We start from the raw sequence: 27,100 nt of genomic DNA on the forward strand, positions 1-27,100 counted from the left end.
GCAAATTAAGACGTTAGCATGTATCTGAAGGCAGTATCTGTTTAAAACATACAGGAAGGTACTTCCTTCCATTAAAAAATGAAAAATTAACTAAACAGATAAAAACTGTGCCCCCAGTGCATATTAAAACATAACAATACAAGGTTTCTGAAACCCAGCCGTGCAGAAAAGGGCCCTGGGCAACACGTGAACAGAATTGGTTCAGAGAAAAGTGCTTCGCAGTCAAGCCTACCTTCCATTTACAGAATAGAAAAGAGCAGAAAGGTCGGCCTCCACAACTGCCAGGTCACTTTAATTAAAGTATTTGTACATAGTAACTTTTCCAGTGGGAAAGAAGTTACCTGCAGGACAGTCAAGGATACATTTTGGGACCGCTCTCAATGAAGAAAGCAGAAAAGTGCAGAGTAATCCTACAAATCCATGAACTGTAATGAAGAGTTCCTTGATTCCCTGCAGGATTCTGCAAATCCTTCATTGCAGGCCCTGCAGAGAAATTGTACTTTTCAGCTGTCTCTATTGAATGTGTAATGGAGTGATGATATTTTAATTCAAATCAAAAGATGAGTTATTAAAAACTTGGTCAAACCAACTATGACTGGTCATATTAATTAATTCCTTTAAGAGAGTACTCATTTACAGTCTTTTTTTTTTTAATACTAGCTAATTGTAATATAAAGAAAACAAGAAAAGTATGATTTCAACTTAAAGGAACCATACTAAAGACACACAGAAATGAAGCCTAAAGTGAAATGGAGTCTGCTCAGGAACTTGCTGACATCATGAACTTCAGGATCCTAGCGAAATCTCACTGCAAACAAGACCGTTCCTAGTTTCTGAGAGTGTCCCACTGAACTCTTATGTTTTCAATGTTCATGTTCCATCCTTTTCAATTTTAAGGGTGAAAAGATAAAAAGACAAGGACATGGAAAAGCACAAAGCAAGGACAAATACGTGAAATGTGATATAGAAGATAAAGTACTGGACTGGGATTTAGGAAAAGCAGGCACTATTCCTAACTCAGTCCCTCTGGGACCAGAGGCAAATTATTATGCATCTAAAAAAGATACGAATTTCTAAGATCTTTTCCCAATTTAAAACTATATGATCTTACAACTGCCAACTCTACGTACTTATAATTTATCCCCAAAGCTTAATGCCCAGAAAATTTTAAATTAAGACTATTTCTGGGTTTAAAGAAACTCTCTAAGGAATCTCAGACTACCTTTTCTCACATAAATAACAGAGAACTCCAAAACAAATGCCTATCATGCAAACAAATTACATTAAGAAGATTTCTACATTATGATGAACCTTGTGTGATTTACAGGCATGTTTCCTATGTCTTATGTTTTTATGAATTACCTAATAGAAATAAAATACAAACATTCCAGAAAGTTGGTGATTATCCAATTCTGTGATTATCTCACTCCCAAAGCAAACACATGGCAACAACTTGGAGGTTAGACCACGAAAACTACGTCTGACACATTTCTTTTGTCTTGTGAAAAGTGAAGCTGAATTTCATTTTAAAGGATTCCCTTACATTTTCAGTCTTGAAACATTTTTCCCTAAGTAAACTTTAGTACCTACCAGCTGGCCGAGTTAAAAACTCTCTGTATCTTATTTCCGTTACTAACTTTGCCCATTAAATATATATTTCCCTGTCTTATTTCTGTTATCTCATAAATGAGATATTTTTAACAGATAATTCTTTAAAAACTTTCTCCCTCCCCCAAATGCATTTTAAAGTACATACCTCCAAGTGATACCAAAGGTTGGTCTAGGAGAAGGATATGGCCATATATCCAAGGCAGGTTTTGCATTGTAATTAAAATAAGGGACTTCTCGGATTCCTCCTTTTCTGGCCAATTTTTTTAGGTCATCATTGGGCAAAACAAATATGCTCTTCTTGCTGCTCTTGGTGACAAACTTTCTGTACGATGGCAGAGCGGTACCTGAGCGAGTCTTCTTGGGTCTTGAAAACTTCATGAGTTTCACTTTGTCTCTTGTGGAGTATTCTTTGCTCACGGTCATAGCTGTCACCAGAGTGCCTCCGGCGGTGGTCAGGGAGTCCGTCACTGTCGTGGTGACCACGGTCTTACTCTGCTCCTTCACAGAGATTATGTCCACACTGCTGCCTGTGGAGGGCGTGGAAAGCTTTGTTACCGTTGTAGTGGTGGTCGTGACAGTGGACTTGGCACAATTTTCTGTGGAAGAGACCACAGTCTGCTTATCAACTTTTGCTACCTTAATTACGGTTTTTGACTCTGTGGCTACTGTGGACATCATGGTGGTGACTTCTGTGATGACTGTTTTTCTTTTAGATTCTCCATTGATAGTTTCATCTTTGTTGGTGGGCGGGCCATTTTCATCAATAAAATCATTACTGAAGTTAGAGTCTTCTCCAGAAGTAACAGGAGACGAAGTAACTTTCTTAACTTCGCAGGTTTCAATTTCCATATCTTCTTCCTGATGGGCTGAACTGCTTTCTGGACAAGATGGCAGAGGCGTGGTGGCTTGGGTACCCTCAGACTCTTTGGTTGATGGCAGGGTCACTAGGCGATCTCGGTAGTCGCCTTCAGTATCCGAAGACCTCAGTAAACATGACTTTGTTTCCGAGTTGTTTTTTTCATTAAAATCTTCCATGATGACATCACCATTCATGAATGGCTTTACAGCGGATTCTTTAACAGTCAAAGACTTAATATCATTTTCAGGAATTATTTTATTTATATTATTAACCTTTGGTTCAACGTCACAACTTCCTACTTTACTCTCAGAAATGTCTTTCAAGCATTCACCTTTCAAATATACTTTAGGTTTATTATCTTTTCCATTTATTTGAAAGGTACTTGCTTTCTGTCCTTTCTTTTCAGACTCTCGGTTTTCATTATTCTTTTTGTCAGTGACACTTTTCAGATTGATTTGATCGATACGTTTATTAAGTGGTCTCTCCTCTAATTTCTGATCTTGACTTGTTTTTTTACCATTTGCTTCATTTACCTTAGCCTGCAGCCTGTCGTCACAGTTTCCAGTGGTCTTATCTGAAACAAACTCATGTTTCAATGGTTCTAAGCCTTCACTACCTTGTTCTTGAGTTATTAACTGCTCAGAAATACTTTCATTGCTATTCTGAACAATCATATCTTCTTCACTGCTGTCTTGAATAGACATAGTATCAGAACTATTTTCCAAAGTGCTATTATATTCAGAATCACATCCCAATTTTCCTTCAAAGTCTATTGCTTTTGACAGAGATGGGATATCTCTATCATCAGTACTTTTAGGTACTGATGGAAGTAAAGGGCTCTGGGAAGGAGACACAATGGTGTCATTATCTTCCTGTATGAGTGGTTTTTTGTTCTTATAGATCAAAGTACCAATTTCATCTGCACTGGCTAGTTTAACGTCAGCAATGAGAAAATCACTTCCTTTTGTTTTAATCTTACTGGGTTCCCGGCCTTTACTGGCAGGGTCAGAGAGACTCTCATCTACGTCATTTCGAATAGAATTTTGTTTCTGACAGTTTGTCTCTGCGCTCTGAATGGAGGCATCATCTAGCATTTGATCTTTTGAATAAAGTTTGTTTGTTGTATGATCAGGATCACTGATTCCAAGAACTGAGGAATCATTTTGTGAACATCCCCGAATCAAGTCTTCAGATTTGTCGTTACTTGCATTAGAGCTCTGTTCTTGTGTAAGCAAGTCACTTTGACACCCTTCTTTTACTTTTGTTATTACTGGTGATTCAGACAGACTTTTCGAAGAACTTGTGGAGGTCTTTCCTATACCCTTAATTCCACCCTCCAACTTCATTTTCTCGTGGCGTTGTTTTTCTTCCAGTGTAAACTGTTTAATTCTCCTTTCAAGAAGTCCATCTAGTTTGGATGATTTGATTTTCTTTTTATAACTAGTCCTTAGATGAAAACCCTCACTGACATTGACCACATCTACTTGAGAACTTTCCTGACAATTTATATGTGACTCTGTTTTCACATCATCATCTATTTCCATCGGTTCTTCCTTAAAGGATTTATCATTGTCAGAGTCTAAAACTTCTTTTACGTCTGTGAAACAAAGACATTTATATAAATGTAATTTTTAGTCTGAAATGTGGAATTCATGATAATATTTTCACTTTAAAAAATACCAGTTTTTCTGATTTTTACTCAAAACCTTAACTATAAATAACTATATATTTAAAAGTTCCTGATATGATTAAAATAGGTCAATGGACGGGGCTAAACTTTATAAAAGGTTAAAAAACACATACATTCCAAATATTTAAATATTCTGATTCCTAGTATCTAAAAATGATGGAATGCCACAAGGAAAAATAACTTAGTATGTGATAGCTATTGCATATACCAGTACCTTCACATAAGATTTTGTACAGAGTATTTTATGGTTATTTTATGGTTATAAAACATATTAAGGCTCATGCATTATCTAACTTATCTAGTTTTTTATAAAACAACTTTTTACAAAAGTCAATGTAAGTTCCTCAAAAGGCTGAACATAGAGTTATCTCTTGATCCAGCAATTCCGCCCCTATGTATTTACCCAAGAGAAATGAAAACATATGTCCACATAAAAACTTGTACATGAATGTTCATATTTCCATTATTCTTAATAGCCAAAAAGAAACAACCCAAATGTCCACCATGAATGGATAAACACAACATGACGTATCCACACAACAGAATATCATTTTTAAATAAAAAGGAATGAAGTATTGATACATGCTTCAACATGGATGAACTTTGAAAACATGCTAAGTGAAAGAAGCCAGACACAAAGGACCACATACTACCTGATTCCATTTATATGGAATGTCCAAAACAGGCAAATCCATAGAGACAGAAAGTAGATTGGGATTTAGGGAGGACTGACTGCTAGTGGGTATGAGGTTTCTTTTTGGGGCAATGAAAATGTTCTAAAATTGAGTATGGTGATAGATGAACAACTCTGTGAATATAGTAAAAACCACTGAACTGTACACTGTAAATGGGTGAGTTACATGGCATACGAATCATGTTTCAATAATGCTATTATCAAAAAGAGACATTGCAGTACCTTTCCTGCTGTGCAAACTAGATCCAGTGCTTTCTTATCACCCCCAGGCTGCCCTCCACACTTTTCTCTCCTTACCTTGGTCCTTCTTCTCAGTAACCTTTGAAATGTCCATTTCACTTTGGTCTGCTCCTTTTGTAGCATCTGAATCTTTTACCTCGCCTTTCTCAGAATCAGACTCTGTTTTTATTTTTTTTGGACTTCGTGGACTTTTTCTTCTATCTGATTCATCCATATTTTCATCCATATTATTTTTAGCTAAAAAAAACCCCCAAGTATATAGTAATTACAAGTATGTCAAATATTAGTAATTTACTTTAATACACCTAGTTTAGTGGAAATTATCAAGTATATTCCAGCAATTTATACTTTTTTTTAATTCAAAAAACCCAAAATACAAAAGTTGAAGCTATTACATTCTTTCTTATATGCTCAGCTGACCTAAAGCATAGAAGTAATGACTACAGTTTAGATGTACTTCAGAAGCCTTCACATATGAGACTATTTCAACCTGTTCACTGACTTCAGAAAGTCTGCATCAGTGGTTTCTAACATACTTTGTATTACAGAACCATATGAGAATTGGATAAATGCTATGATCCCCTACCCAGAAAAAAAGTACACACACAAACTTTTGTAATAAATTTCAATGGATTCTTGAATACAGTTGAAGTTTATCTATAGATTCCAAGTTAAGAATACTTAAGTCTGTATCACAGAAAAGAGAAATAACCAAATACAATGTGTAGCCTTGTTTGGACCTGATTTACTACTGGTTTCTTCCCTGCTACCAACTGGGAGGAAAAGACTCAAAAGATGCTCCAAGACCAACTTGGTAGTACCTGTTAGATAAAGGCCCAGCATTTGGACAATAGAAAACCCCATGCTAAGGAAAGTGGATACAAAATAAATTTGCAAAAGCCTAAATATTTTGCATATTGATAATCTGGATTTTATTACATAGGTCAAACACAATTAAAGAAAAGCTCTCTATAATTCCTTTCTAAGTGCTACACAGGTAACTGGAACAATGAAATAGTAATAAAACTTATAACAATCTTTTAGAATTTATTATAATGGACATTTAGCTTGAATATAATCAGATAATATAAATGAATACTGAATATTTCTATTTAGCAAATAGAAACAGTTATTGAACATCTGCTATATGCAAGACACTCCTAGTCTATAAAAAATAAATTCCAGTGAGCTCTATAAAATACATGTTTTTTTCTGTTAAAAGGTAATTCAATGACAACTTTCCCACATTAACAGTTTCAAAAATCTACTGGTTCAGGTTTCATGAGAACCATTCACAAGGAAGCCAAATCAGTTAGCTAGGTGTGTACATAGCACTTCTTTGGCACTACAGAATGGGCTTCACAGGAAAGACCATATCACACCATAAATTAGCAAATATGCTGCTGAGTGAACAGAACTGCTTTTGAAAATTGCTTAGACAACAAAGGAGAGACAACATGGTAGAGTGCAAAAAGGGCAACAGAAGCACTATCTGTGTGACCTTCAGTATGGCACTTAACATCTTCATGAAATACTTTGTTTATGTAACATGAGTTTCAAAATATTTACCTCCTAAAAGGGCAGTTCACCTCTAGAGTTTTGTGATTCTAAACACTAAAGCTGGGACTTCCCAGGTGGCGCAGTGGTTAAGAATCCGCCTGCCAATGCAGGGGACACAGGTTCGAGCCCTGGTCCGGGAAGATCCCACATGCTGCGGAGCAACTACGCCCATGCACCACAACTACTGTGCTTGCGTTCTAGAGCCCACAAGCCACAACTACTGAGCCTGCGAGCCGCAACTACTGAAGCCTGGGCGCCTAGAGTCTGTGCTCCGCAACAAGAGAAGCCACCACAATGAGAAGCCCACGCACCGCAACAAAGAGTAGCCCCCACTCGCCACAACTAGAGAAAGCTAAGGCACAGCAACGAAGACCAAATGCAGCCAAAAAAATAAATAAATAAAGCCATTAGCCAGTAGCATGAACTGAATTACTATCTCCTTTATGTGATAGTGTTATGGAAGCCTCTATCGCTTTCTTTCTGGTTTTGTTAAACGTTACAATGCTGAGGTCACCAGACTGTGTTTCCTCAAGAAGTCAGGCAGTACTGAATTTAAGATTTTAGAAAAACAATTATGTAGCTGAGGCCTTCTTTCTTTTAACAAGTTCTATTCTATCATCTTTTTAAGTTAAAATCCTAGATATCAAAATCCCATGAAAAAAGGTAATTTTAAAAATTTTAGAGTTTATAATTATTAAACTACATTAGTAATTTTGCACATTCTAGTAAGAATTGCAGAAAAACACTTTTATCCAAAATATAGTCAATATAGTACAAATTTATAAGAATACAAGTCAGAAACAATTATGCAGGAAAAACAGCTTAAATTACTTACTTTCTTCTAATGACTTTCTGTAATTCACATTAGTATTGCCTGGCAATTTAGGAACAAACCTATAAACATGAGTTTTACTAATCCAGCTCCAACCACCATATCCTGTTACTCTGTATTCCTCTCCTTTTTGTTTCCAAACCTGGTGTAAGTGAAAACATGCTGATTAAACAAGAATGAGAATGTTTTATAAAGCACGTGTGGTTTTACACATTTTTACTAAATAAAATCAATGGCAGGCAAATTAATCTACCAGTCCATTTTATATTCACGAGAATCAAAGATTTATGAAGAAACTTAATATTCCTTTCTAATATGAAAAATGTAAAACAATTTTACATTTATAACAATTTCTACAAATTGGTCTAATGACTCACCTATATTCTACTAACATAAACCTATGCTTATAAAATTGCCAGAAAGAATTACTTCATTCCAACTACGTTAATTAAAAGTGTGTCAAAAGTAAAAAAAAAATTACTAAGTATTCAAAACTGCAGAATCAAAGTCTCAGAAATGGCTAACACAATTTAAAAGATCATACCAAAATTACCTGATGTTTAACTGGAAACGTATATTTTACCCATGTAGCTTGTTGCATTGTTTCTTCCTCTTCTTGTTTTTTCTCTTTTTTTTTGACTTTCTCCTTTTCTTCTCTTTCAATTGATGTCATTCTATGTAACCTAAGAATATATGGATAGAAAGACAGAATTACACTCAACTATAAAAAATAAACAAAAAAGATAAAAATATAGTACTGAAAATTAGGAAGACAAAAACAAAGAATGGTTAGCTATAATCCCACAGCCCAGAAAACCCATACTCATAAAAATAAGTAGACGTACAATTCTCTAATAGGAAAAAAATCAAATAGTACAAAAAGGAAAAAAACAGAGCATGCTATCCTTCTCATATGCCTCTCCATAAGAAATATACTCACTTATGACTTATTTATGCATACACCAACATTGTAATATAATATCCTTTTTGTGTAATTATAAATACAATTACACAGTCTTTAATCAATGAAAAACTGCACTAGATCTTTCCATACCAGAAGATACATATCTTCTTTCCTTCCCCCCAAAAGACCAACAAATCCCAAAACTCTTATTTTATCAACCAATATTCCTATTTCTACTAGTACTTGGGATTTTAATATCTTCAGAGGGTCCACTAACATAGAACTCAGGTTTCCTACAACCACAGAGAAAGGGACCCACAGGGCTCCTGCTTTTGGATGACGGGAAGGATTGGGCAGGAAGAACCACATTGACTGGGCATTAATCATTAGGCATAGGGCACAGACCACACTCTTTTTTCAGGTAAGAAAATAGATATCACTGCACCTACCAGTAAGGAGATGGGCAGGTCTATGGTGAGGTTCTACTTTAAGGTGATTAGATTAGATTTTCATGAATGGGAATATTTCCCATAAAGAAGAACATTAACCAAAATCTACGAAGAAAGGAGCTCCGGTCTCTAAGAGCCCTAGTGGTAGAAGAATTGCTTTTATCATACCCTACCCAGATGTAGCCAATTTCAAATGCACAGCTATGTGAAAAGAATAAAGAGATCTTCTGTTAACTTGGGGGAGCAGAAGAAAGATGTGGGAGGGGATTTAATTCTTTTCACCTCTGTCCCTCCACCAAAAACTTCCTATTTATCTATCTCCACTTTGAATAAAGTTTTGTGTCCTTGTGATTACAGCACCCTAGAATCTAGTGTCCCCAAGGCCAAGAGCTCATGCCTGTTAACTGCACACAACTAGTATAGCAAAGATTCTTCATCTCTCACTACTGATGGGAGAGGAAAGGGAGTGGATTCTCACTGGGGACTAATTTAGTCTCAGATACCATAATTTGCAACCAGGGAGTGGGGAAAGCTCTGTAGGCACAACACAGGGGATAACCTGCCAGCCTCAGCTCTCCAGAGTAAAGAAGTAGTGACTGAGTTACGACCAAGTAGTATTTCTCAACAGGGTTTTTGTGGGTTCAGCTTTAAACACCTATAAAAGGCCAGGTCTGGCACAGCATCTGAGCCATCTTCGCAGTTGGTGGCCAGGAATGGGGCACTGTCTGGGGAGAACACCAGTACAGTGACACTCTGGGAACGCACAGCTAAGCTGGGCACTCAGCTTGTGCTCTTGGTGTTCACATGGGGAACAGGTCCATCTTCATCATCAAAGACAAAGGCTTCACCTTGCTGACGCCAGGCCAGTGAGGTAGTATTGTAGCTAAACTGTGATGTCCGCTCTCCCAGAATAGATTCTACTGTTCTCACTACCTCCAACACAATCCTTATGGGAAAAGGCAGCAGGAAAGGTGAGCTCTGCAGGGGTTCAATTCCATTTAGTTGGGCAGAAACCCTGGCTACTGCTGGCAGCCTGACGCTGGTACCACGAGCCTCCAGACACCACTCCGTACTGGTCAGTGCACTGGGGGCAGGGGGTCCCTCCACACGTCCTCGGTTCAGAGAGCTGGGCCAGGAGTGGGGACTGAGCCTCAACTCCGTTCCCCACCTCCACAGGGTTTTGTTGTGTTTCTCTTCCTATTACAAAGCTACAGGAAACCATGTTTTACGTGCTTCTTAGCAAACTTGAGGAATAGCCCTTTATGTTTCCCACTGGTAGAATGGCTGAGTCCAAAGAGTATTATATTTAAAGTGCTGACAGATGGTGCCCAATTGCTCTTCAGATTTGTACGCTTCACACTGCCATCAATTAAAAAGCAACCCTGCTTTCCCGCACCTTCACTCGTTAGTACAAAAATTCTAAATTACTAGCCCAATTGAGAGGGAAGAAATACTATCCCATTGTTTTTATTTACATTTCTTGAATTATGAGAGAAGTTACCACTTTTTTATGTCTACTGGCCTTATATATTTATTTTTCTGCCAAATGCCTGTTCAAATCCTGTGTCTTATCTGTAATGGGCTTTTCATTTATAAAAGGTCTTTTTCATTTATAAAAGGAAAGTTTCCATTTGTGGTACACATATTTTTCCTCAGTGTGTCATCTGTCTTTTGGATTTGATTATAATATTATTTTTCCACTCAGAATTTTAAATACATATATCCCCTTTTTTCATCTATGGCATCTGGGTTTTATATCTGTTTGAAAAGAAAGTATCACAACAGAAACATAAATTAATCCACGCGCTCTTAAGTTTTTTGTTATAGTTTTTAACAATATGTTGGGTATTTTTCAATCCTCATTTGTCTGAATGTTTTTGCTGAGGCAGGAATCTGGGTGATATTTTCCCCAAACACGCCCTCTTTTCCTTCTCTGACAGGCAGAGCTATCACAGTGGATTCCCACATGTGTTTAGGTCTATTTCTGGATTCTCTGTTTGATTCCACTGCTCTACTTCTTCTAGAGTACAAATTATTCTGATTATCATAGCTTCAAGATACATTCTAAATATCTATTCCCTTTTTTTGTAATACCTACTTCCCTTTTCTTACACATTTTCTAGAGGAAATATTAGTATTATTTTGGTCATGCCTCCCTCTCCCACCAGGAAGAAAACTCCTATTCACAATGCAAATGAGTATTAAATTTGATAGATTAAGTTAATATAAAATATACTGCATGGCATCTTTAGAAAAATGCAACATACATATGTAAGCATATAATGTATCTTTTCATTTACTCAAAGTATCCTTTATATCTTTTTTTTTGGGGGGGGGGCACTGCACGGCAAGTGGATCCTAGTTCCTCAACCAGGGATTGAACCCACAGTGGAAGTGCATAGTCCTAACTACTGGACTGCCAAGGAAGTCCCAAAGTATCCTTTATATCCTTAGTAAAGTTTTAACCATTTCTTAACATGCTCCTAAATATTTATTAAATGTATTCCTGGTTTGAGGTGTTTTGTCGTTGCTGGATGTTTTCTTCATTGTAATTTTTAAAAATATGTAAACTGTAACCAAGTTAAGAAACAGAACCTTATCAATAACCACTACATCCAAAACTAGTGTGTCCCACCCCCAGGCAGCCATTATCCTGACTTTTGTGTTATCATTCCCTTGCTTTTCTTTACAGTTTTACCACCACCTATGTGTGTATCCCAAACAATATAAAGTTTGGCTTTTGAAAACTCAGCAAGAAGAAAACTAGCTGCATGAGCAAGAGCAATATTGTCACTATTAAAAGAAGGTTCCCAGAAAAAAATAAATTTGTCTCCAGGTCACCTTTCACAAGTTAAGAGCCTCTTGTGGTGCAATCAAAGGGCGCAGTCCTAAGCAACGCCTAGAAGACAGTACGCTCACCACACTCAGGGTACCTGGCAGGACCATGTGTAAACAGGTGCACTGCAGAGACAGAATCATGCATTGCTCTGCTCTTCCTGCTTTTGTGCCTTTTGAGGATTCTATGGCGTGACTGGTGAAAATTCTCAGTTCTCCCCCCCGACTTGGGATTTGGCTCTCCTGGGTAGGGTACCACTCATCCTCCTGCAGTACTGCTTGAAGTTTTACTGGTGCTGTCTTCTCTGTTGTTCCCCTTGTCCCTGTGGGTTTATGCTTTGAAAAAATCCCTTTGCCATAGTTTTGGTGGAGGTCAGTGGGGAGCAAAATTAGATGTGCTCATTCAATTTGTTATGTTAACTCAGAACTCCCGCTGTATTTTCTTCATGGTTACTATCTGCATATATAAAACCGAATGTTCAGTATGGGGGCCACCTTAATTAATTTTCATATTGTTTTATAGTTTTTCAGTCAATTAAGTATATAATGAGATCAACTATATATAACTGTCCCTACATTTACCTATTTATGTTTTATTTCTCTCGGTATATTGCATTAATACTTTAAAGAAAAGTTAAAAGATAACAGCAACAGTGGGTATCTCTGTTTTGTTCCACCTAAATGTTAATGGAAATACTTCAAGGGTTTCATCAAAACACATGACGGTTTGGTTTGAAATACATCTTTACCAAAAAGGGGAGGAGGCATTCATCTATTTCTACTTACCCAAGTTTTTTTTTAAACCAAGAATTAATAATGAACTTAAATCTTCTTAATAAACAAATACCTTCTTGACATCTAATGAGAAAATCAAAGTTTTCTTTCTTTGACTTCTTAAAATAGCAAGGTATTAATAATCTCCTAAGAACAGACAAATCTTCCATACCTAGAGGTAGTCAAATTAGTCATGATTTATTATTCTTTTAATTTACTCTTGACTATAGTTGCTAATGCTCTGTTTAAGATTTCTTGCATACACTTCTATTTGCTATTAATTATTAATCAATGGTAAATATTAATAAATGAGACAGGGCCATGATTTTCTATTTATCTATTTAACAAGTTTTAGAACAGTTTTGTACTAACAGAAATAATACTGAACCAGATTTCCTTCTTTTTCTATTTTATGGAACAGTTTAAATAGAATTATCTGTTTCCTAAAATTTGAAGAACTTCCTCATGAAATCATCTGGTCCTGCCCATCTCCTTACTACTGACAGGTGCAGTGATATCCTTCAAACTGAACCAGAAATCCTTTTCTTGCCTAAGAGTGTGGCCTCTGCCCTACTGTCCAATGATTCAGATCAGTGGGACTCCTCCTCCCCAACCCTTCCCCCACCCAAAAGGAGGAGTCCACTGGGGCACTTTCTCTATGGATGCAGGAAGCCTGAATGCTATGTTAGTGGACTCCGTGAAGGTTTGAAATCCAAAGTATCAGTGAGAGAGATTCAGAAATATTGTTTGTTACGTCCCCTTTTTCATTCTTGATATTGGTTATTTGTTCTTTATCCTTTCCACCCCCACCCCGTTCCTGATAATCTCATCAGAGGTTTGTAAATATAATAGTATCTAAGGTATACATCTGTTTTCTATTTCATCAAATATTGACATATTTCCCATCTTTGGTTTGACTCATTGAGATGCATGCCTAGCTAATTAATTTGTAGTTTTTCTTGTTTAGTGTAAGCACTGAAGGCTACCCATTTCCCCTAGGTACTCTTTAGCTGTTTCCCACAAATTTCAATTTATGTTGTATTCTTTTTTTTTCTTTTTTTTTATGTCGTATTCTCATGAACATTCAATTCATAATGTTTTCTAGGTTCCATTATGATTTTTTGACCTATTTAGAAGCATATTTCTTAAGTGTCAAGCACATAGGCCTTACACTTCTTTAAACTTTTACCACAAATGTCTACATCCCTAAACAATACAGCATTATATTAGCATACATTCTTTTAACCTTTACATAAATAGAATCACACTACATATATTTTCAGGCAAAGAATTGTTTCACTCTGTTGTACATTTCTTTTTTTTTGCGGTACGCGGGCCTCTCACTGTTGCGGCCTCTCCCGATGCGGAGCACAGGCTCCAGACACGCAGGCTCAGCAGCCGTGGCTCACGGGCCCAGCCGCTCCACGGCATGTGGGATCTTCCCGGACCGGGGCACGAACCCGTGTCCCCTGCATCGGCAGGCGGACTCTCAACCACTGCGCCACCAGGGGAGCCCCTGTTGTACATTTCTGAGTCAATCTCATTGACTCATGTTGCTCTGGTTTGCTTTTTTACTGCTGTACAGTATGCTATTAGAGAACCACACCATAATTTAAATATGCCTGATTATGGGCATTTAGGAATTGTTACCAATTTTCACCATTACAAAATATTATAAGGAACACCTTTCTACATGTCTCTTCATGTACAGATACAAGGTTTCGCTAAGGTTTTTAGTTAGGAACAGGATTGTATTCTCAATATTACTTTTACCAAATTGTTCTCTAAGATGGTTGTAGTATTTAGCTCTTTTATCGACAACGTATCAGAATTCTCTTCCTATTATATCACACATTTGCCAATACTCTTTAAATTTATGACAATCCAATGGATGTGAAATAATAGCACCTAGTTTTTGGGGTTTGGGTTTTTTTTTTTTTAATATTTTGATTGTATTTAGGATCTGTTACTCCAAAGACACCAAGAGTCTTTACACAGTAAGATTTTAAAGTCTGGCAAAGATGCCTGCATTGTGAGTGGTACGTAGGGACTGAAACTGTTTTCAAACCAGCAGAATCACCTCTACAAGCCCACATTCATCCTGGAATATATTCTCAGACCTTTTTTTTTTTTTTTTTTGGCCATGCCCTGTGGCATGTGAGATCTTCCCTGACCAGGGATCGAATCCATGGCCCCTGCAGTGGAAGCGCAGAGTCTTAACCACTGGACTACCATGGAAGGCCCCAGCCCCTAGTTTTGTGGGGGTTTTTTTTTTGACATCTTTATTGGAGTAAAACTGCTTCACAATGGTGTGTTAGCTTCTGCTGTATAACAAAGTGAATCAGCTATACATATACATATATCCCCATATCTCTTCCCTCTTGCTTCTCCCTCCCACTCTCCCTATCCCACCCCTCTAGGTGGACACAAAGCACCGAGCTGATCTCCCTGTGCTATGCGGCTGCTTCCCAGTAGCTATCTATTCTACATTTGGTAGTGTATATATGTCCATGCCACTCTCTCACTTCGTCCCAGCTTACCCTTCCCCCTCCCCGTGTCCTCAAGTCCATTCTCTATGTCTGCGTCTTTATTCCTGTCCTGCCCCAGTTTCTTCAGAACCTTTTTTTTTAAGATTCCATATACATGTGTTAGCATACGGTATTTGTTTTTCTCTTTCTGACTTATTTCACACTGTATGACAGTCTCTAGGTTCATCCACCTCACTACAAATAACTCAATTTCGTTTCTTTTTATGGCTGAATAATATTCCATTGTATATATGTGCCACATCTTTATCCATTCATCTGTCAATGGACGCCTAGGTTGCTTCCATGCCCTGGCTATTGTAAATAGAGCTGTAATGAACACTGTGGTACATGACTCTTTTTGAATTATGGTTTTCTCTGGTTTTCTCAGGGTGTATGCCCAGTAGTGGGATTGCTGGGTCGTATGGTAGTTCTGTTTTTAGTTTTTTAAGGAACCCCCATACTGTTCTCCATAGTGGCTGTATCAATTTACATTCCCACCAACAGTGCAAGAGGGTTCCCTTTTCTCCACACCCTCTCCAGCATTTATTGTTTGCAGATTTTTTGATGATGGCCATTCTGACTGGTGTGAGGTGATGCCTCATTGTAGTTTTGATTTGCATTTCTCTAATGATTAGTGATGTTGAGCATCCTTTCATGTGTTTTTTGGCAATCTGTATATCTTCTTTGGAAAAATGTCTATTTAGGTCTTCTGCCCATTTTTGGATTGGGTTGTTTTTTTGATATTGAGCTGCATGAGCTGCTTGTGTATTTTGGAGATTAATCCTTTGTCAGCTGCTTCGTTTGCAAATACTTTCTCCCATTCTGAAGGTTGTCTTTTCGTCTTGTTTATGGTTTCCTTTGCTGTGCAAAAGCTTTTAAGTTTCATTAGGTCCCATTTGCTTACTTTTGTTTTTATCTCCATTCCTCTAGGAGGTGGGTCAAAAAGGATCTTGCTGTGATTTATGTCATAGAGTGTTTTGCCTATGTTTTCCTCTATGAGTTTTATAGTGTCTGGCCTTACATTTAGGTCTTTAATCCATTTTGAGCTTATTTTTGTGTATGGTGTTAGGGAGTGTTCTAATTTTATTCTTTTACATGTAGCTGTCCAGCTTTCCCAGCACCACTTATTGAAGAGGCTGTCTTTTCTCCACTGTATATTCTTGCCTCCTTTATCAAAGGTAAGGTGACCATATGCATGTGGGTTTATCTCTGGGCTTTCTATCCTGTTCCATTGATCTGTCTTTCTGTTTTTGTGCCAGTACCATACTATCTTGATTACTGTACCTTTGTAGTATAGTCTCAAGTAAGGGAGCCTGACTCCTCCAGCTCCGTTTTTGTTTCTCAAGACTGCTTTGGCTATTCGGGGTCTTTTGTGTTTCCATACAAATTGTGAAATTTTTTGTTCCAGTTCTGTGAAAAATGCCAGTGGTAGTTTGATAGGGATTACACTGAATCTGTAGATTGCTTTGGGTAGTAGAGTCATTTTCACACTGTTGATTCTTCCAATCCAAGAACATGGTACATCTCTCCATCTGTTCGTATCATCTTTAATTTCTTTTATCAGTGTCTTATAGTTTTCTGCATACAGGTCTTTTGTCTCCTTAGGTAGGTTTATTCCTAGGTGTTTTATTCTTCTTGTTGCGGTAGTAAATGGGAGTGTTCCCTTAATTTCTCTTTCAGATTTTTCATCATTAGTGTATAGGAATGCAAGAGATTTCTGTGCATTAATTTTGTATCCTGCTACTTTACCCAATTCATTGATTAGCTCTAGTAGTTTTCTGGTAGTATCTTCAGGATTCTCTATGCATAGTATCATGTCATCTGCAAACAGTGACAGTTTTACTTCTTCTTTTCCAATTTGGATTACTTTTAATTCTTTTTCTTCTCTGATTGCTGTGGCTAAAACTTCCAAAACTATGTTGAATAATAGTGGTGAGAGTGGGCAACCATATCTTGTTCCTGATCTTAGCAGAAATGGTTTCAGTTTTTCATCATTGAGAACGATGTTGGCCCAACCCCTAGTTTTAACTTGCTTTTTCCCCAACTTACGAGGGAGGTTAAGCATCTTTTCATATTTCTTGGCTATTTGTGTCTCCTTTTCTCTAAATTATGTTTGTACCTCTGGCCTTTTTTTCTACTAAATAGTTTGATTTTTTTCTTACTGAACTATAGAAGTTCTTGAATATACTGTGTATACTAACCCTTTTTTGATTATAGTATAATAAAACAATAAAAACACCTTCAACCAGTCTAGGATTCAGTCTTTTAGGATGACACATTATTATAAAACTCAAACAACAGAAAACCATTGTCTACTGTTATATACATATGTGATAAAACTACACAGTAAAAGGAAGGGTGTAACAAAACACAAATGTAAAAATGATGGTTATCTCTCAGGAAAGGCAAGGTAATATGAATGCAAAGTATATACAATAATAATTTTCTTATTTTTAAATTGGGTGGTGAATTCACAGGTGTTCATTTTATTATTACTCATTATAGCTTATATATTTCACACAATCTTATGTACATATCACATATTAAAGGTGAAGAAGGAAAGTCACTTTTAGTATGTGCACACACACAGGCATACACATGGACACTCATTCAAATCTGACAGACAGCACTCTTACAAATGAAATAAATAAAGCCTGCCTTAGCTATGTTAGGGGAGATACTGAATGAATCAAGAAGGAAATAAAACAATCAGAAGAGAAAAGGAAGGAAGTATGGCAGGAAGAAAAGCAGGAAGAAGGAACGAGTGAAAGGAAAGAGGGACAAAGAAGGGAGGAAAAAGGGAAGGAAATGGAGGAGAGAGGGAGGGAGGAAGAAGAGAACTTTTTTTGCTGCAGAGTCACAAAGATAATCTCTTATATTCTCAGAGTTTTAAAGTTTGTTTTTCACATTTAGAATTTACTCTACCTGGAACTGACTATTGTGTATAATATAAAGAATGAAGTTCAATTTACCACTGTACGGACAACTCATTTCCTCCTCATCTTCTACTGGACAGTTCATCCTTTCCAATACTACTTCCATCACATACTGTATTTCCATATATGGGCTGGTCTCTTTCTGAACTGTTTATTCTGTACCACTGGTCTATTTGTTTATACCACAGTATTATAGCTACCAAGTAAGTTTCGCTACATGGGAGGGCAAGTACTTCCACCTCGTCCTTCAAATTTACCTTTTCTATTGTTGCGCCTTTCCATAAAAACTTTTTAACCATCTTGTGAAATTCTACACAAAGCCCAACTATAATTATTAATATGTTTGAACTTAATCTGTATATTAAGGTGAGAAAAATTGACATTGTCAAGACACTGAGTCTTCCTATACGTGAACAGGAGATATATTTTCATTTATTTAGGTGTTCTTTAATGTTTTTCAACCAAGACTTCATAACTTTTTCAAAATGATCCTGCCTTCAAACCTTTACTATTGAATATCATAATAAACAAACATTTTACAGTAAAATATTTGGTTGAATTTCTAGATACTGCCTTAGGATCAAGTCTTAGGAGTCTGTCACCTAAACATTTGTGACCATACTACTGACAAAAGTGGAAGTCCTATTATTAATTTCTAATTTTCATGAGTCATGGTCTCTAATTTTTTAAAAATTCAGAGTATGCTATTTTATATCACCTCATCATAATTTTAAAAAAAAGTTCTTTCTTATATATTACCAGATGTGTCATACTAATACAATTCATGATACAATTTTATAACTCTAGTAACAGGTTTAAAAGACTAGTCATGGGAATTCCCTGGCTGTCCAATGGTTAGGACTCCACGATCTCACTGCCGAGGGCCTGGGTTCAATCCCTGGTCAGGGAAAGAAGATCCCACGTGCCACGCAGTGCGCCAAAAAAAATTTTTTTTTAATAAAATAGGATAAAAGACTAGTCATAATGACATACCAGGAGGGGAAAAAACCCTAACTAAAAAAAAATGAATTGCATTTTCATTAGAATGTTTAATATTTAGAAACGAATTTATAAAAGCTTTGACTTAGTCATTTTAAGTTACATTTGAGTACTGAAGTTTTCTTTAGCAACATTTAGCTTTCCTTTAGTTCTCAAAATATTGGTCTCTGCCACCAGAGACCACCAACACAAGTTTCAGGATGAGCACTGAATAGGAGACTGTTGGGACAGAAGAGTTTGGGGAAAGTCTGGAAGTAAATGCAAGAAGGAAAAAGAGAAATATAGGCCTCACAATTGCCTCTGACTTTCCGCTTGCTCTCCCTGCCCTGAGAAAAGGCGGCAGTGAGAAAAATACCGGCACGCCACCCATTTAGCTCTCCTCTCCTGGGCTGCACCGTTCGTAGCAACTTAACTTAACCCTGTTGTGTTTTTTTTTTTTAATCCTAGGAAGAATTAAGTCCATTCCATTTGTGGAAGCTTCTACCAGGAGCAGCAATTACATTCAAAATAGGAGGGAGAGAGGAAAGAGTATCCATAAGATTTATGGGGGGAAAACACTACAGAAAACTGAAAGCAACCCTTAGCAGATGAAAAATATTTAGCAGGCATATTTACTTTTCTTAAAATTTTTCATTGTAAGATAAAACACAGGGGACTTTCCTGGTGGTGCAGTGGTTAAGAATCCATCTGCCAATGCAGGGGACATGGGTTCCAGTCCTGGTCCAGGAAGATCCCACATGCCGCAGAGCAACTAAGACCATGCACCACAACTACTGAGCCTGTGCTCTAGAGCCCGCAAGCCACAACTACTGAGCCTGCGTGCCACAACTACTGGAGCCCGCACACCTAGAGCCCGGGCTCCGCAACAAGAGAAGCCACCGCAATGAAAAGCCCGCGCACCACAACGAAGAGTAGCCCCCACTCGCCGCAACTAAAGAAAGCCCGCACGCAGCAACAAAGACCCAATGCAGCCAATAAATAAATAAATAAATAAATAATAAATTAATTTTTTTAAAAGATAAAACACAGGTGTAGAAAGCAACACAAAATATATTTAAATTAAAAAAATACAGCATTATACCTTTGGAATGGGCCCTGTAGAGGGGCAGGGAAGGTGGAAGGAGCCTTACTTTTTACATTGAATAATAATTTACGTTTTTTACCATAAGCTTATATTAGGTTTATAATAAGAACTTTTGAAAAATTAAAGTTAAAAAATAAATCCATTAGGGCTAAAAAGTAGATTCAAGTAACAAAATTTATCTTTTTTGTTAACCGTCTGCTAAAGCCACACAACTCTGAGTCTACTTAGGAGCTACATGATCTTTGGCCAGATACTCGACTCTAAGTAAATCAAGATGTCTAGCACATTCCAGAATAAATATGCAAAAAATATAAGCATTCTTTCTATTCAATAAAAACGCTTTTTACTTAGAACATATTTTTAATTTTCATATACCTGATCTCTTCTCATCTTCATTATAATCCTATATCCTAAATAAGAACTAATGTTTATTCAGGTTTACATCTTACATGTTTTCCTCCATCTTATAGGAGGAAAATGAGGTCAAGAAGAGTTAAGTCTTTATTATGGCCTTTCCAACACATTAACTTTCATTATTAATAGACTCATATTCCAAAAAGGAGACTAACACACCATTCACAAGGCTCAGAATTCACTTACCTGGTATGTCCTAAAGATTCCCGCCAGATTGGGAGCATCACAACTGGTTTAACTGCACACTCCAAAATAGCTAAAGCCAACGCAAATTCTCTGGGTTTGCTACACATCTGAACGGCCTTGATCCAGTTTGCCCTAAATTTCAGAAGGGAAAAAACAAAATTTCATCTTGTTGATCTTAAATTAAAAGCACAAGAGCTGTAATTTATGAAGACTTCTCCTTATAGGGCATATGTTTCTAGGCTAAGCAGGTATAAAATACACTGCTACTGGAAGTTTCTACCTCACAGAATCATAGGTTTTAAACACTAGAGGAAGCTCAGAGGTCAATTCGTCCTCCAAATCTTTAAACCTTCCATGATGTTCTGGAACTCTGTCTGGACTCCACTTGGTTCCAGGAATAAAGACTCTGCTTTCCAGAAATCTTCCCAATGTTAGTGTTGGATCGGTAACTTCAGAAGTAAAGTTACTCATATTCCTAACATCCTTAGTGTTTTGCTGACTAAAATGACTTCATTCAATTCATTAATAATGACAGTTTAAAGTGTGCAACTGCAATAATCATTTTGTAAATATTTACTATATTTACAGCAATAAATAAACCTTAGTTTCCTTTACCTGTGTGAAGCCCAGTTGGGATGAAGAAAGGAGGAAGGGATATTGTTTTCCAACTGGGTGATAGTCAGTCTCAGAGTAGATATGGTAAGAACTTTGGATCCATGGACAGAACCATTCCATTTGAACTCTCCAGCTGGAGTCAGACAGAATTTATGTGCAAGATGCCTTCTCTTATCATGGTCTTCTCTGTGCTGGTGCTTATTCAAAGCAAATGAATTGGTGGAGTACTGATTGTGGTAGACGCGATACTTCCCCTCTTGACCCAACTTAAAATAATTGTTGATATTTCCCTTCATGACCACTTCCTTTTTGGTGCTCAACCGTGAAATTTCTCCTTGAGAATTAACTACCAGTACCTGACCAAGAAAATAAAAAGACTCCATTATTTATGTCAAATATGTAAATTTGATCAACTATCTTTCAATAATTTGTAATTTATCATTCAAAATAAGTTAAGATACATCTTATCACTGAACTTTTGAAGTTTAAAGATTTTTTTTGATGTGGACAATTTTTTAAAGTCTTTTGTTGAATTTGTTACAATACTGCTTCTGTTTTTCTATGCTTTGGTTTTCTGGCAGAGAGGCATGTGGGATCTTAGCTCTCCGATCAGGGATCGAACCCGCACCCCCTGCATTGGAAGGCGAAGTCTTAACCACTGGACGACCAGGGAAGTCCCTAAACTTCTGAAGTTTAAAAGCTGAGTTAAAAGCTAAAGCTAATTGGTTATAATTAAACAACCAAGATATGCCTGCAAAAAGAAAGAAAACTAAGCTCTATTAAAGTGCCTATTATATGTTGGACATTATTAAGTACTTTCATGTATCTCAAATATACACATGAAACTAAATGTGTGATATATAAATCATTCACCAATCATTCTCTCAAGCTTACAACATACAGGGGTTAGAGACAAAAGAGGGCATGAGGGCATTACATGTACTATTCCCGCAAACATATATTCCTAAAAATACCTTTTCTTCTGCTCCTTTTATCATTCCAGCTTTAGATAAGAGCTCATAGATACGTTAAAATAATGTTTCAGGGGCTTGCCTGGTGGCGCAGTGGTTGGGAGTCCGCCTGCCGATGCAGGGGACACAGGTTTGTGCCCTGGTCTGGGAAGACCCCACATGCCGCGGAGCGGCTGGGCCCGTGAGCCATGGCCCCTGAGCCTGCGCGTCTGGAGCCTGTGCTCCGCAACGGGAGAGGCCACAACGGTGAGAGGCCCGCGTACCGCAAAAAAAAAAAAAAAAAAGTGTTTCAAATAGTTGATTCTAGGGCTTCCCTGGTGGCGCAGTGGTTGAGAGTCCGCCTGCTGATGCAGGGGACATGGGTTCGTGCCCCGGTCTGGGAAGATCCCACATGCCACGGAGCGGCTGGGCCCGTGAGCCATGGCCGCTGGGCCTGCGCATCCGGAGCCTGTGCTCCGCAAAGGGAGAGGCCACAACAGTGAGAGGCCCGCGTACCGCACAAAAAAAAAAAAGTTGATTCCAATCCTTTAGTGGACTGTGAAATCAATAGTGGGGCTTATTCAGCTTTTAAAAAAATGAAATATAATACAATAGACTAGAAACGAAAATACCAGAATGCTTCCCACATAGTAAAATACTACTTCAGGAAACTTTTTTTTTTTTTTTTTGCAGTACGCGGGCCTCTCACCGTTGTGGCCTCTCCCATTGCGGAGCACAGGCTCCGGACGCGCAGGCTCAGCGGCCATAGCTCACGGGCCCAGCCGCTCTGCGGCATGTGGGATCTTCCCGGACAGGGGCACGAACCCGTGTCCCCTGCATCGGCAGGCTTACTCTCAACCACTGCGCCACCAGGGAAGCCCTACTTCAGGAAACTTTTGATGTATGTACTGGGTTGCTATGAAAAATGTCTTAGTGAGGGTCAGAGTAAAGAAGTCTGAAAGCCACTGCCTTAAAGCCATTTCTTTGATGTTAAAAACACTGCATTAAAAAACAAAACACTGGGCCTCCCTGGTGGCGCAGTGGTTGGGAGTCCGCCTGCCGATGCAGGGGATACGGGTTCGTGCCCCGGTCTGGGAGGATCCCATATGCCGCGGAGCGGCTGGGCCCGTGAGCCATGGCCACTGGGCCTGCGCGTCCGGAGCCTGTGCTCCGCAACGGGAGAGGCCACAACAGTGAGAGGCCCGCATACTGCAAAAAAAAAAAAAAAAAAAAAAAAAACAAAACACTGCATATCTACCCTGCAAATAATTCTCAAATCTGAGAGACACAGCTGTGGCCCTTATTCTATCATCATGGCTTGCTGGGAGACAGAAATACTGAGTCCTAGCTTCAATCTTTTTGTTCACAGAGTCGAGATGCTGTGCTGTTCTATACACTGTTCTCTGCTATCAAGGGGTAAGTCTTATCTTTTAGCTGCAGGTTCATCTAAAATGACTACAGCCAGAACTGAGCATTAAATCTTCATTAAAGCCCACAAATAGCCTACCTGTTCCCACATGTGAAGAAGCAGCCTCTATCTCTTTAGAATTATATACAATAAAACTAACCATAGAGTAAGAAAGAATACTACCCATTTACAGCATTTCTATGCATGGATTGAAATTTGGGTGTACAGTTATACTTATCATAATACAAACCTAACACTTTTAATCTCATTACACTCTCGGAAGTGAGGAAAATACAGTTCAAAAGTACCTCTACAAACATCCTGCCCCTATTTTAAAAATTATTTTACATTCCAGAGATTTTTGTTTTAAACAGGAAAAACACACCTCTTTCCCCTCCTTAAATAATTTATTTGCTTCATGGGCTGCGGCTGCCACCTGTTGGCTCTTCAGCTGACTCAGTTTGCTATCTGGATTCCGTAACCTGGTAATAATCCGAGTTGAACCAGACGCTCCTCTTCCACCTCCAGGAGACTCACTTATTTCCCCATTAGACTTCTCTGATTTGAAATCACCTGTTATTAAATAAAAAGCCAAAAGTAGTTGCTAACAGTAAGTAAATTACATATAGTAATAACACCTTACTTATCCAAAACTTCTATCTGGTAGACAACTAAGATCCAGAAAATAAAAAGTCCTTGAACAGCCAAAGCAAATGCATTAATTCTTAAAGTTTTACTCCAAAGAAAGTATGTCAGAACTTTACTGTGAGTCACTGATCATTTTACAGAAAATTCAAACATGCCAGGTTATCTGTTTTAAAGCTCAGCTACTAGAAAAGAGGAAGGGCTGCTACAGATTTACAAGTAACAAACATAACTCAAAATGCACACTAATAAAATATTGCCTTATATATTCCACATGGATTTCTGTATTAAAAGTAAAGGATATAATTAATTTTAGAAGGATTTCCACTGAAATTCTGTTTAAATACCTAATAACTTAAAGCTTATAAACGTAAATGTCAAGTGAATTTTTTCCTAAAGAATCTAGATAATTATCTGTGTATGCAGATAACTATACATGTGAAAATCAACTACATTAGCTTTTTTAGATATAATAAAGGCCTCTCACATTTTCATTATATCTTAATTTTTTAAAGTGACAGATTCAACTGCCAAGGAGCAATTTCTGCTTTTCCATAAATCTCACTTCAGCTGAAAATTTCTATACGTTCTAAAACGATTGCATCAGTATCCAATTTCCACTGGCCGGACAGTTGAACAAGATCTCATTTTTCTTTCTTAATTTAAAGCTTTTAAAAACTAAGACAGTGTGGCACTGGCAAATGAAAAACCAAGCAGAAAATCTGGCACTGACTAAATCAAGATGGGGTAGGGGTACTGGGTATCTTGCCATCTCAGGCTGGAAAGCTAGTAACCTTCAATGTGTGGTAGCAAAGCAGTTGGTTAGTTAGACTAGCCACGATTTTCTCTCGGCTCTCAGACCATGATTCTACCCATGCTAGAGTTCTGTGCCAACACGATGAACTATAGCGGCAACTTTATTTTTTTTTGGCCACACCACGCGGCTTGTGGGATTTTAGCTCCCCAACCAGCGATTGAACCCGGGCCCTCAGCAGTGAGAGTGTGGAGTCTCAACCACTGAACTGCCAGAGAATTCCCGATAGTGGCTACTTCTTGGGACTGTCTTTGAAGTTCTACAATAAAGACTTTTTAGACGTCATTTAGTCAAGGCCAGACTTCCTAAAAGCAGAAAGGGAATGGCACAGCACTTTTTAAATTAAGCGCCTCAATTTAGAGCCAACAATCCAACAGGTGAGAGTCAGTCCTTTGCCACTTGCTAAGTTTAGTGCAAATAAGGGAAAGGAGGCAGAAAATTCATCCCTGGGGGTACGACTTGAAGGAGCAGAGAGAGGGAACAAGGCTAAGAGTGGAGGTCATTGTCTAGCACACCTTGCCCAAAGGCCACATTCCTGTTTAAAGGAGTGAATCACTGTGATGCAGCCTGGAGGCTGAGTACAGAGCTGCCTGGCCCTAGCCTCCCTAACTTACTGTTTAATGAGTCAAGAGGCAGGAGCCTAGACAGACTGCGCTCACCTGGGGGCTGGGGCAGACAAACTGGGCCAGTAGAGGGGGTTTACCCTCAGGGACTCTGAGCCAAGTTTCTGGGCATTAGGTTAACTAGCTGGGTATTCAGGCAATCTACAAGGGGGTGTTACTGCCAGAAAAAACCCCAAACCTGTCACACTGGGATGTATAATTATTCAAACCTACAGCAATTTCCAGCAGGCCATCCCTGACAGAAGTCAGCTGGATCTAGGCTGTTAAAGAAGAATGGCCTCCAGAAGGGGGATCTTCCCGTATGCTTCTCACTTCTCATCCATATCCATTCTCCCAGAAAACCTCCCAGAAAAGGGCAGCCAGGTTTATCAGAGAACACCGTCCACCATCAGGTTAATGAGTGTTACAGGTAGTTAAGTTCATAATTTGGCTCATGGATTGTAAGATCAAGATAAGCCACAACCAGACGTAATCAAAATAATACACACAATACACAGAAATCCTAGATACAGTTAAAATTACCAGATGTTCATTTTGGGAGAGAAGTTTTTGAAAAAATTTTCAGTTGTGGGTGAGATCTTTCCATTATGTTAGGCAGAGGCATTTTTTAATTTGAATACACACGTTTGTATTGAGCTAGGGTGGAACTGTGGATATTTGCTGCTTCCTATCTTCACAGCATCTCTCCTTCTTTGGAAAACCATTCCTACCCCACTCCAATTATATACTTTTGCTGGAGCCATCAATCATAATACCTTGCCTGCCCTGGCCACAGGAGTAGGAACAATATGTCCAAGATAAGCCACTCAAATTCCTTCCTCAAGGACTTTTGATTTGGAGCAGGAGTAGGGGCCTTGCCTTTGGGTCACAGACCTTGGAAAGATATGAATACAAACCGCTGATGCCATCTTCCCTGCCACTTGGGGAAAGCCTGTCTGTATTAGGAGAGAATGAGGTTAACACACAAACATATGCAGATCCAAAAGGTGAGACAGAAAGAGGAAAATGGAAAGAGTTTTGATACCTGGAGGTCCAGTTATGCCTGGTGAAGGCTTGGACTTCCCAATTATATGAGCTAATTAAATCCCTTTTCACTTAAGCTAGTTTAAGCTGGTTTGGTCACTTGCAATTGAAAAGGTTCTAATTAAGACAGATCTCCATCTCGTATCATACACAAAATTATACACCAGAAGGATTAAAAATGAAGTTATAGAAGTATTATATGAAATTACTGTAAAATATATGTATGTTCTTGGGATAGGGATGGTCTTCCTTAGTAAGACACAAAATCCAGAGAAATCCTAAAGAAAAAGACTGATAAATTTAACTGCATAAAAAATGTAAAAATTTCTTTATAAAACAACAGAAAGGGTTAAAAACAAGCAATGACTATATAAATATATAGGTAAAATGAAAAATTAATACTCACAATACATAAAGCATTCCTAAA

General features: G+C 38.0%; 1 protein-coding gene across 14 annotated transcripts in view; it reads right to left on the reverse strand.

Annotated features, from left to right (window-relative positions):
- The window catches only part of BPTF (bromodomain PHD finger transcription factor), a 144,269-nt gene that overhangs the window by 52,458 nt on the left and 64,711 nt on the right, over positions 1-27,100 (reverse strand). For all 14 annotated transcript variants that reach the window (XM_082602721.1, XM_082602719.1, XM_082602717.1 and 11 more), the window contains 7 exons: positions 23,954-24,141; positions 21,211-21,566; positions 20,596-20,727; positions 8,040-8,169; positions 7,490-7,628; positions 5,152-5,331; positions 1,757-4,067 (listed from right to left, as the gene is read on the reverse strand). In XM_082602721.1, the coding sequence (XP_082458847.1) occupies positions 1,757-4,067; positions 5,152-5,331; positions 7,490-7,628; positions 8,040-8,169; positions 20,596-20,727; positions 21,211-21,566; positions 23,954-24,141 (3,436 nt within the window). The remainder of the gene's footprint in view (positions 1-1,756; positions 4,068-5,151; positions 5,332-7,489; positions 7,629-8,039; positions 8,170-20,595; positions 20,728-21,210; positions 21,567-23,953; positions 24,142-27,100) is intronic.

Source organism: Mesoplodon mirus, assembly GCF_964341445.2.
Source record: "Mesoplodon mirus genome assembly, chromosome: 18".
Taxonomy (NCBI): domain Eukaryota; kingdom Metazoa; phylum Chordata; class Mammalia; order Artiodactyla; family Ziphiidae; genus Mesoplodon; species Mesoplodon mirus.